The sequence below is a fragment of the Gopherus flavomarginatus genome, chromosome 5, assembly GCF_025201925.1.
Source record: "Gopherus flavomarginatus isolate rGopFla2 chromosome 5, rGopFla2.mat.asm, whole genome shotgun sequence".
Taxonomy (NCBI): Eukaryota; Metazoa; Chordata; order Testudines; family Testudinidae; genus Gopherus; species Gopherus flavomarginatus.
The window spans coordinates 13,888,891-13,901,215 of NC_066621.1; the positions used below are offsets into that span (position 1 = coordinate 13,888,891).

At 46.3% G+C, this 12,325-nt stretch overlaps 1 protein-coding gene across 3 annotated transcripts in view; it reads right to left on the minus strand.

The window, feature by feature from the left end:
* IKBKE (inhibitor of nuclear factor kappa B kinase subunit epsilon) overlaps positions 1-12,325 on the minus strand; it is a 158,721-nt gene that overhangs the window by 60,361 nt on the left and 86,035 nt on the right. For all 3 annotated transcript variants that reach the window (XM_050954023.1, XM_050954021.1, XM_050954022.1), the window contains exon 22: positions 2,941-3,059. In XM_050954023.1, coding sequence (XP_050809980.1) covers positions 2,941-3,059 — 119 coding nt within the window. The remainder of the gene's footprint in view (positions 1-2,940; positions 3,060-12,325) is intronic.

Here is a 12,325-nt window from a genome sequence, read left to right on the forward strand (position 1 = left end):
TTTAAAATCCTATAACTGTGAAATGGACCAAAATGGATGGCAAATTTGGCAGGGCCCGAACTGTGATGAATGGAACACTGAGACCCCCCTCTCAACCACAAAACGTCCAGTCCTTCCACCCTCCTAGGGCTGGCAACGGCACCAGCAGGTCACGGTCCAAATGCCCATTGTTCGCCACGTGGATGGTGCCCGCAGGCCTTAGCTGCCAACCTAACGCTGTCTCTACGGTTAAACGGAAAAGTCACCCACGCCCGGCTTTAAATCACCTCCCTTTGCGGCACTAATACCAGCAGACTAAGGACGCAGCAGAGAGGGACTAATCTAGGCATCTGAAACTTGAAGAATAGATCCATAGTCATTCAGGACTTCATGACAAAAGAAGGGACTGAGCTCACCATTGTCCTTGTTCTCTAAAACCCACTTCAGCTATAGGAGAATCTCATTTACCCTTCGCAGTTTAGGACTTCTGACACATAACTGAGCACTTCTGCCCTCTAATGGATGGAGTCAGTGGAGACTGAATGGTTCATTAACAACACTTGGGTAACAGGCAACTCAAAGCAGCAGCTCATCCAGCAGGGCTGACTGCAACATGACCCCCTTCAATAAGGCCTAGCAGCTCCGCCCTGCAAGTTTCCTGCTAGTATTTGGTTTGGCGATGGCCAGGATCAGGGAGTGGCCAAGACTTCCCTGATGTGGTGGATATGCAATGACTTAGCAGCAGGCCTTGTACGTGGTGACATGAATGTGCTGCTGCCCCATCCCAATAGCTCCCCTCCTTAGTGACAATGTGCAGGGACTTTTCACCATGTGCACGAAGCATCTGCTGCTGCCAGGAATTTAACGAGAATCTGGCAGGGGAATCACACCAAACTGGAGCGCTACACTGACCCGTACCCAACTCAGCCAACAGGTCTTTTATTCCTGTGCCTGGCTAGCCACCACCACCAAACAGCAATCATAGCTTCACAGAAATGTAGGGCTGGCAGGAGCCTCAACAGGTCCTCTAGTTCACTCCCCTGCACCGAGGCAGGGCTAAATATTATCTAGACAGGAGCTCCCGGTCGTTCGTGGCAATTCTGCGGTGGGGGAGTCCTTCCGCGCTCCCGGTCTCCGGGGCACTTCGGCAGCGTGGCACGGAGTGAGTGAAGGACCTGCCGCAGAATTGCTGCCTACAACCCAGAGCGCGGAAGGACCCACTCACCGCTAAAATGCCGCCCTCCCAAATCCTAGCACCCTAGGCGACCGCCTAGGTCGCCTAAATGGAAGCGCTGGCCTTTTATCTAGACCCCTCGACAGGTGTTGGTCTAACCTTTGCTCAGACACTCATGCTGCTTCTGGTGTTGCCCTCCCCTTTACATCTCAGAGCAACATTAAGGATGTGGAGGGTACAGCACAGCCAAAACCATCGTCCCCCTGACACCAACTTTTTTACTCTCCTGTTGACATCCACCCTCAGTGCAGCTGCAGGACTCCTGCATTTTCAATGCTGGCTTCCTCTCCCACCACCAATCTTTTCCATAGTTAAGCTGCACCTTTGGGATGCAGACTTGAGCACAAGCAAGGCTCCTCTTCAGATGGAAAGACAAGATGAGACAGCAATCTATTATCCGGGCAAACGTTTCTCCGTAGAAGCCTCACTGCTGTCATTTGATATTAACATCCTGCATGAAGCCAGTGAAAAGACTATTACTGTGAATTTCACTGTGGGATAAACGGATATTGGAACAGCCTTGTAATATTTTGCATCATTCGTTTGGCAGGGGAAAATTTTAGAAACAAAGTGAATAATGCAACTGATGACCCTTTCTATTTCTCTGGATCTTATGTTCAATGCTTAGTTAGGCCTCTGCGTAAGGAGTACTCCCACTGACTTCACTTGAACGGCTCGCTGGCTTACAATTGGACATATGCTTCAGTACCTTGCTGAACTGGGGTTGCAAGGCACTATGGCATCCTTCTCCAGGACTGGACGCAAACACTAAAGTTCCTGACCAGTGGCGGTCACTGGAGAACCCACCGCACTCCCTGTAAGAGTGAATGGTTGAGATTTTTCAAAGCCGTGCAAGGAACTCCCCAACACTAACTCTTAACACCAATGGGAGATGTGCGTCTATGTTATGTTCTCTTGGAATGCTTTCCAAGTTTTAATCAAGGCCATCAAGTTTCATGACGTGCCCCAGCAAAATCCATCTTTGCTAAATCACATTCCGCCAAAAACAAACTGCAGGTGGAATTTGCCTCCATTTTCCAATGCTATAGCATTGCCGTGCACTGCTGAACACCTGACCCACTCTAACAAGGGGCAGGCAAAGCAACAGCAAATGCACATGCCCCCCCACTTTGCAAAAATACATTGCTGTCCTGCCTCAGAGGCTTGTTGTTTCCATGGCAAAGCACTGGTTTTTGCGCAAGGTGCTGCACCACAGGCACCTTCGGTTAAGCAGCCGTAGTGATGACTGGATTTTAAGGCTCTTGACAAACATTTGTAGCTGTGCACACAACGAATGGGATAATCAGCTTTCATGCTGCAAAGCGCAAGCTGATCCCACACTCCACCCTGCCCAAGTAACAGCCCTGGACAATTAGACAGCTTCTGGTTACCTGCCTCGAAAGCATGATTTGATCCCCCTGGCAAATCCTCCCAGGTAAACTAAGTAGAGAAGCTAAAAGCTCATGTTAAACCACAGCGGGGCAAGAGCTCTGAAATCTAAAGAGGCAGGAATTTAATTGGGAAGTGCTTAAAAAAAATCTTGTGTGTTGGTGAAGTGCAATTAGCACTGAAGACGAGAATGCCATGCTGCCATCTCTCTGCAACGCACTGCCCCTGCTTGACAGAAGAGCAACCCCCTCTCCCCTCTCCATATAAAACACCAAACACCCTCCTTATCCCATTTCCCTCCCGCCAGCCACCCAGCACAGGGGCTCCCAAATCCATACCTGGCTGCAGTTTTGCGTCAGTGTATTTTCTGGCGAGGGTTTGTTCTGGGGCTGTCCTTGTTGGCTGCAGTCCAGCTGAATCAGGCTTCTGCATTCTTGATGGCAGGTATATTTGCAATCTAAGCGGGGAACAAAAAAAAAAAATGAAGGATGCTTTAGAAATAATGACTGGTTTTCAAGGGGGATAAAAACAGAATGAAACAGTGAGAAATAAAGGCATCAGACTTCTGCTGAAGGTCAAACTCTAAAGTTACAGAACCTGATGTTCAGGATAGCACCACTGCAAGTGAAACATGCAAATTGCAGCCACAATTATTTCCATTGTGGTAGTGCCTCCAAACACTACACAGGCTTCAGGCCCTATTGTACTAGGTGATGTGCAAAGAAACATCTGCTACAATGAAACACCTAAATGGCCTATCAGATGCCTAATTGGTTATTTGCATGCACTTTTATTGTGACCAAGCATGCCAATGCATTTGCAAACCAGACAGCTGTACACATGAAGTACCAATAAAGACTAGTTAATGGAAACTGTTGCAGACTAGCGGTTGGAAAACTGGGAGTCAGGACTCCTATATCCTTTTCTTGACTATATTAAGACGGACACACCTTGGGCAAATTATGACCTCAGAGCCTCAGTTTACCCATATGTGAAATAGGGTAATAATACATCCCCCTCTCATGGGGGTATTGAGGTTTTCACTAGTATTTGCAGAGTACCCAGATATCCTGAGACAAAAAGGTACCAGAGAAGCAGCAAATAATCACAAATGTTAATAGGCTGAAGTTTACACTTTACCAGTGAACACAAGCCTGTGAGTATTGGCTTGGCATAGAGGTTATTCACAGGAGCCAGCAAACAGAGCTGCTAACAGGGGAGTTTCAGTGGGAGTTCTGTTGGAGGAGCAGGTTTTTGTAGTTTGTGGATTGTATTGTGGAGTTTGTGTGTGAGTGAGTGTGTGCGCAGGCTGCTAGGGGCCATGTGCTGGGAGCGAGGCTGAGCCCTGAGTTGGGGGCGGGGGTTACCTGATTAGAGGTCCTATATAAGGAGCCAGGCACTCAGGCAGCAGCACAGTCAGCTGCAGCGGCACAGGAGGCGGCGAACAGAGCTGCTAACAGGGGCGTTTCAGTGGGAGTTTCCAGGGGGAGGTTACAGGGGAGACCAAGGCAGAGAAACCAGGAAGTCAGACAAGGGAAGGGGCAGGGGTCTGCCAGCAGCCCAGCGCTTGTTGGTGGCCTGTGGTGCGGTGTGAGGCGTGGATTGCCAGGCACAGAGTTGGAAGGGTTTGATTGAGGCAGAGGCAGCAGGTAGAGACACACTGAGGATGACCGAATGTGGCAGCTGTGGCATGTACATGGTCCTGGAGGGGGCACCTGAAAGGAGTTTTGTCTGCATGAAGTGCCGCCTGATAGAGCTGCTGGAAGAAAAGATAAGAGGACTGGAGATGCAGGTGGAAACTCTGGCTGAGTTTAGAAGGGGGGTTGAGCAGATGATGGAACACACACATGATGAGGCACAGGGGATAAGCTCAGACGAGCGGATAGAAGCAGGACCAAAGAACTCTGAGGAGGGGCTGCTGGGTGAGGAAAGTGGATGGTGGAAGCATGTGACTAGGAGAACCAGGCAGAGGAAAAGACGGGCCAGCGATGGAGAAATAGAACTCAGGAACAGGTTTGCTGAGTTGGAAAATGAAGATGGAGCACAGCAGGCTGCTGAAGGAGAGAGGGCAAGGAAAAAGAGACGAGCAGCTAGTCCTGCAGAAGAAGGGGAGGAGTCAATGGAGGCGACACCAAGTATGAGCCCTAGGAGGATTGTAAGGGCGAATACAAATCGAGAGGACTTGCGGCCAGCTGGCGTGGGGGATAGACCGGAGAATCACACTGTCGCCAGGAAAAGGCAAGTCTACGTGATTGGAGACTCTTTACTGAGAAGAATAGACAGGCCTGTAACTAGACCTGATCGGGAGAACAGAAGGGTGTGCTGTCTGCCAGGGGCTAAGATACAGGATGTGGACCTGAGGTTGAATAGGATCCTAGCGGGAAAGAATCCGTTGATTGTCCTTCATGTGGGAACGAATGATACGGCTAGTTACTCGCTGGACTGTATCAAGGAGGACTATGCCAGACTGGGGAAGACGCTCAAAGAAATCGAGGCTCAGGTGATCTTCAGTGGGATTCTGCCGGTTTCTAGAGCAGGGCGACGAAGGAGTGACAAGATTATGGCGATCAACAGATGGCTCAGGCATTGGTGTTATAAGGAGGGCTTTGGGATGTACGGTCATTGGGAAGCGTTTACGGATAGACAACTGTTCGCTCAGGATGGACTTCATCTAAGTAAGGAGGGAAATAGAATTCTAGGATGGAGGCTCGCCGACCTCATCAAGAGAGCTTTAAACTAGGAAGTTGGGGGAGATGGTTGGGAGATGTTCAGGAGATCTCCAGGCCGGAATATAACCTGGAGAGGGAAGTAAAAGTGAGAAGGGATACCCTTGCGGACCAAAGAATTGATCCAAGGAGGAATAGTGGAGTAGAAACCAGATTAACGGGTGATGCTGGTGGTAGAAGGTCTGTGCATGACGGGGGAAAGAATGTCACTGACGACAAATGCCAAAAATTAAAATGTCTGTACACTAATGCGAGGAGCCTAGGTAACAAGATGGAGGAACTGGAGCTACTGGTGCAGGAAGTGAAACCGGATATTATAGGGATAACAGAAACCTGGTGGAATAGTACTCATGACTGGAGCACGGGTATTGAAGGCTATGTGCTGTTTAGAAAAGACAGGAAGAAAGGCAAAGGTGGTGGAGTAGCCTTGTATATCAATGATGAGATTAACTGTAATGAAATAAGAAGCGATGGAATGGATAAGACAGAGCCTGTCTGGGCAAAAATCACACTGGATAAAAAAGCAACTAGAGCTTCCCCTGAGATAGTGCTTGGGGTGTGCTATAGACCACCGGGATCTGATTTGGATATGGATAGAGACCTCTTTAATGTCTTTAATGAAGTAAACACAAAGGGGAAATGTGTGATTATGGGAGACTTCAACTTCCCGGATATAGACTGGAGGACGAGTGCTTGCAAGAATACTAGGGGTCAGATTTTTCTGGATGTGATAGCGGATGGATTTCTTCATCAAGTAGTTGAAGTACCTACGAGAGGGGATGCCATTTTAGATTTGGTTTTGGTGAGCAGTGAGGACCTCGTAGAAGAAATGGTGGTAGGGGACAACCTTGGTTCGAGTGATCATGAGCTGATTCAGTTCAAACTAGATGGAAGGATAAACAAATGTAGATCTGGGATTAGGGTTTTTGACTTCTCGAGGGCTAATTTTAAAAAGAGTTAAGGAAATTAGTTAGGGAAGTGGACTGGACGGAGGAACTTGTGGATTTAAATGCGGAGGAGGCCTGGAATTACTTTAAGTCGCAGCTGCGGAAATTGTCGGAAGCCTGCATCCCAAGAAAGGGGAAAAAAACCATGGGCAGGAGTTGTAGGCCAAGCTGGATGAGCAAGCAACTCAGAGAGGGGATTAGGAAAAAGCAGAAAGCTTACAGGGAGTGGAAGAAAGGCGGGATTAGCAAGGGAAGCTACCTTGGTGAGGTCAGAACATGTAGGGATAAAGTGAGGAAGGCTAAAAGCCGCATTGAACTGGACCTTGCAAAGGGAATCAAAACCAATAGTAAAAAGTTCTACAGCCACATAAATAAGAAGAAAACAAAGAAAGAAGTGGGGCCGCTATACACTGAGGATGGAATGGAGGTTAAGGATAACCTAGGCATGGCCCAATATCTAAATAAGTACTTTGCCTCAGTTTTTAATAAGACTAGTGAGGAGTTTAGCGAAGATGGAGGGATGATAAACAGGAATGTGGATATGGAGGTGGATATTACTGCAACTGAGGTAGAGGCCAAACTTGAACAGCTTAATGGGACAAAATCGGAGGGCCCGGACAATCTCCATCCGAGGATATTAAAGGAACTGGAGCATGAAATTGCGAGCCCGTTAGCGAGAATTTTTAAGCAATCGATAAACTCGGGGGTTGTGCCGTACGACTGGAGAATTGCTAACGTAGTTCCTATTTTTAAGAAAGGGAATAAAAGTGATCCGGGTAATTATAGGCCTGTTAGCTTGACGTCTGTAGTATGTAAGGTCTTGGAAAAAATTTTAAGGGAGAAAGTAGTTAAGGACATAGAGGTCAATGGTAATTGGGACGAATTGCAACATGGATTTACTAAAGGTAGATCGTGCCAAACCAATCTGATCTTCTTTGAGAAGGTGACAGATTACTTAGATAAAGGAAATGCGGTAGATCTAATTTACCTCGATTTCAGTAAGGCGTTTGACATGGTTCCACATGGGGAATTGTTAAATTGGAAAAGATGGGGATGAATATGAAAGTTGTAAGGTGGATAAGGAACTGGTTAAAGGGGAGACTCCAGCGGGTCGTATTGAAGGGTGAACTGTCAGGCTGGAAGGAGGTCACTAGTGGAGTCCCTCAAGGATCGGTTTTGGGACTGATCTTATTTAACCTTTTTATTACTGACCTTGGCACAAAGAGCGGGAATGTGCTAATAAAGTTTGCGGATGACACAAAGCTGGGGGGTATTGCTAACACGGAGAAGGACAGGGATACTATTCAGGAAGATCTGGACCACCTTGTAAACTGGAGTAATAGTAATAGGATGAAATACAATAGTGAAAAGTGCAAGGTCATGCACTTAGGGATTAATAATAAGAATTTTAGATATACGTTGGGGACGCATCAGTTGGAAGCGACAGAGGAGGAGAAGGACCTTGGGGTATTGGTTGATAGCAGGATATTGTGTGCAGTTCTGGTGTCCCATGTTCAAGAAGGATGAATTCAAACTGGAACAGGTCCAGAGACGGGCTACTAGGATGATCCGAAGAATGGAAAACCTGCCTTATGAAAGGAGACTCAAAGAGCTTGGCTTGTTTAGCCTGGCCAAAAGAAGGCTGCAGGGGGATATGCTTGCTCTATATAAATATATCAGGGGGGTTAACGTTAGGGAGGGAGAGGAATTATTTAAGTTTAGTACTAATGTAGGCATGAGGACGAATGGGTACAAACTGGATATTAGGAAGTTTAGACTTGAAATTAGACGAAGGTTTCTAACCATTAGGGGAGTGAAGTTCTGGAACAGCCTTCCGAGGGAAGTAGTGGGGGCAAAAGACTTATCTGGCTTTAAGACTGAGCTTGATAAGTATATGGAGGGGATGTTATGATAGGATAGTTTAATTTGGGCAATTGATCTTGGATTATCACTAGATAAGTCTGCTCAATGGTCTGCGGGGAGATGTTGGATGGGATGGGAACTGAGTTACTGCAGAGAATTCCTTCTTGGGTGCTGGCTGGTGAGTCTTGCCCACATGCTCAGGGTTTAGCTGATCGCCATATTTGGGGTCGGGAAGGAATTTTCCTCCAGGGCGGATTGGCAGGGGCCCTGGAGGTTTTTCGCCTTCCCCTGCAGCGTGGGGCATGGGTCGCTTGCTGGTGGATTCTCTGCAGCTTGAGGTCTTCTGTCATAAACAGGGTTAATGTCTCTTTCACCTGAAGCACCTGACCAGAGGACCAATCAGAAAACCGGATTTTTTCAACTCTGGGTGGAGGGAAGTTTGTGTCTGAGTCTTTGTTTTCTGTCTGCCTGCTTTCTCTGAGCTTTGGAGAAGTAGTTTCTACTTTCTAGTCTTCTGTTTCTAAGTGTAAGGACAAGGAGATCAGATAGTAAGTTATATGGTTTCTTTTCTTTGGTATTTGCATGAATATAAGTGCTGGAGTGCTTTGATTTGTATTCTTTTTGAATAAGGCTGTTTATTCAATATTCTTTTAAGCAATCGACCCTGTATTTTATCACCTTAATACAGAGAGACCATTTGTATGTACTTTTCCTTTCTTTTTTATATAAAGCTTTCTTTTAAGACCTGTTGAAGTTTTCTTTACTGGGAAATTTCAGGGAAATTGAGTCTGTACTCACCAGGGAATTGGTGGGAGGAAGAAATCGGGGAGATCTGTGTGTTGGATTTGCTAGCCTGATTTTGCATTCCCTCTGGGGGAATAGGAAAGTGCTTTTGGTTTCCAGGACTGGGAACGGAGAGGGGGAGTCACTCTGTTTGGATTCACAGAGCTTGTGTCTGTGTATCTCTCCAGGAGCACCTGGAGGGGGGAAGGGAAAAAGGATTATTTCCCTTGGTTGTGAGACTCAAGGGATTTGGGTCTTGGGGTCCCCAGGGAAGGTTTTTCAGGGGGACCAGAGTGCCCCAAAACACTCTAATTTTTTGGGTGGTGGCAGCAGGTACCAGGTCCAAGCTGGTAACTAAGCTTGGAGGTTTTCATGCTAACCCCCATATTTTGGACGCTAAGGTCCAAATCTGGGACTAAGGTTATGACATCTTCAAACCAATTTTGAGGATTTCAATAACTCAGTCCTGGGTTAGGGGTTGTTATAAAAGTGGATGGGTAGGGTTCTGTGGCCTGCCTTGTGCAGGAGGTCAGACTAGATGATCATATTGGTCCCTTCTGACCTATGAGTCTATGTAACTGGTTTTCACATCCTTACTTCAGCAGCACTCCAATTATACGTGGTGCTTTGCAGACCAGCCCCACTGCCAGGTCTCTGCCTCAAAGAGCATTCAGTCTCAGTGCCCCACATGGCATCCGTCAGACTGAAAAAACCATCAGCTAACAGAATTCTCAGTTGCATGTGCCAACAGCCTCACCTACATGAAACACTAAACACTACACAGGCTTTGATGCCTCAGCACTTGCCTCAAACATTCATTTGCCATCAAAATGCATAAAGGCAAAAATAATGAAAAAACCCTACTCCCATTTATGTTAAGACTCTGTGGCAGAGAGGCAGGTGAGCTCTAGAGATTAGCAGCTGGTGATGCACCGTGAGAAGGGAGGGGGGAAATAACCCATAAACCCAAAGTGTGAAAAGCACTGTAATTAAACATGGAAAAGCCAGCTTGCCCCAGTACACACGACATCAGCAATACTTGCATGAATAGCAGCGAGTACTTTTACCCAGACACAGAGATAACTTACAAAGGGGAGAGAGTAATTCTAAAACTGCGTTGCCACGAGCAATGAAAAGCTTTGCAGTGCTTTCTTCCCATTTCTTTCCTTTTATTTCTATGTGGAACACTTCGGAAGGAAAATATCAGGGTTCTCCTCCTGCCTCCGTTCAAACTCAAATTTCTCAGATAAGCAAGAGACACATTCTTCACAGGAGAAATACCGTACACTTTGGTTCCCAGAGTACCGTAAGAGTTATAAGCACACAAAAGTCACTCGCTCAGTACAGTACATTGTTTATGCTACTTGGAGCCAAGGACACATCTACATTTCCTGCAAAGGTGATATAAAAAAAATTAAAGACCCTTGTCCTGTAAATCGTTTCATGTAGTTACTGAACTCTGCTCAGGTGGAACAACTAGAAGAGGATTTAGAGTGACACATGGAACCACAGCAAAAAAAATAAATTAATCCACATTTCTTTGATTGAGTGGTTTGTGTGTTTCCTAGGGCCAGATGTTACACTCAACTCCAATTAGCGCACTAAGAGATGTGCCCTCCCAGATATTCAAACACAGAGAGAAATACTGACCTCGGCCCCATCAAAAAAGTTCCAAACTGACCAATACAAGCAACCATTCACAGGTGATCAAGCTACGGATGAGATGAGCCCAGAGTAAGATTCCAGTCCCAACGTCACACACTTTGGGAGCATTTGAAGTTGTGTCTCTGGCTTCCAGCTCACTAACCAGCTGGACCAAAACCCCACTCCAGAAGCAGCGCTGGGATGCAGTCAAGGACTTCCCAGCTACGAGCCCTGTATTTTTCCACTAGACCATTACCAGCATCCCACCTCTCCTCCCAAGTAGAGGAAAGGTTCATAGATATTAATTGGTTCATCTCAAAGTTGTGAGGAGAGAGAAGAATGGTTAGAACTGTGGCAGGGGGAGCCTTTAGCACAATCCTGCTCTCTCTTGGTGGGTGAGGAAATGTATCTAGTCGCGCACAAAATTATCTGCTACAGCTGTGCCTGGTTGCTTACATACCTTTGCCCAAAGGAAACCTGTACTACTTATTAAAAGCTGACAAGTTTCCTGCCTTACTCTTTACTAGTTTTTCTCCTGATCTGAAATGAGAAGTGCTGACACTTGGATACTTTGGCCTGGTCCACACTATGCTGTTAAACCGATTTTAACAGCGTTAAATCGATTTAACGCTGCACCCGTCCACACTACACTGCTCTTTATATCGATTTAAAGGGCTCTTTAAATCGATTTCTGTACTCCTACAAAACGAGAGGAGCAACGCTAAAATCGATATTACTATATCGATTTAGGGTTAGTGTGGACGCAAATCGATGTTATTGGCCTCATTCTTTTACAGTAGCTACCCACAGTGCACCGCTCCAGAAATCGACGCTAGCCTCGGACCACGGACGCACACCACCGAATTAATGTGCCTAGTGTGGACGCGCACAATCGACTTTATAATATCTGTTTTATAAAATCGGTTTAAGCTAATTCGAATTTATCCTATAGTGTAGACGTACCCACAGAGTAGAAGGTAGCATCCCATTCCACTGAATCCACAGCACTTGTCAAGTCTTTATAGCAACGCTCCTTTGGGCGTAGCAGCTGATGTCTCTCCAACTCTTACTGCACCTCTTGTGCTGGGGGTTTAAGAGACCGATTTTCTAGCAGTGGAGGAACAAGTCTATTGCAAGGCTCTGCTAAACTGAGGCAAGAACCCTTCCTTCAGATATCAGTAAGTTTTACGTAAAGTATTGGTTTGATATTTAAGGCCTAAAATAGGCACCATTATTGACTAGTTACTGGAAGGTAGAACTTCTGAGTTCTATTTCTAGCTCCGACATTGACTCATTGTGAGACTCGGGGCAAGCTGATGCAGTTGGGAAAAAGGGTAACAACGTTCTGAGGTGTATTAACAGGAATGTCATATGTAAAACCCAGGAGATAACTTCCGCTCTACTCAGCACTGGTGAGGGCTCAGCTGGAGTATGGTTCCCAGTTTTAGGCACAGAGTTTTAAGAAAGATGTGGATGAATTGGGAAGAGTCCAAAGGAGAACAATAAAAAGGATGAAAGGTTTAGGAAACATGACCTACAAGTAAAAAAATCTGGGCATGTTTAGTCCTGAGAAAGGACGACAAAGGGGGATCTGACAGTTTACAAATATATGATGGGCCATTAAAGAGAAGATGGTGATGCACTCCTTTTCATGTCCCCTGACGGGAGGGCAAGAAGCAAATCTGAAGGAAGAGAGATGTATGTTATACATTAGGAAACACTTTTAACTGAAGGATAGTTAAGCTCTGGAACGTGTTGCA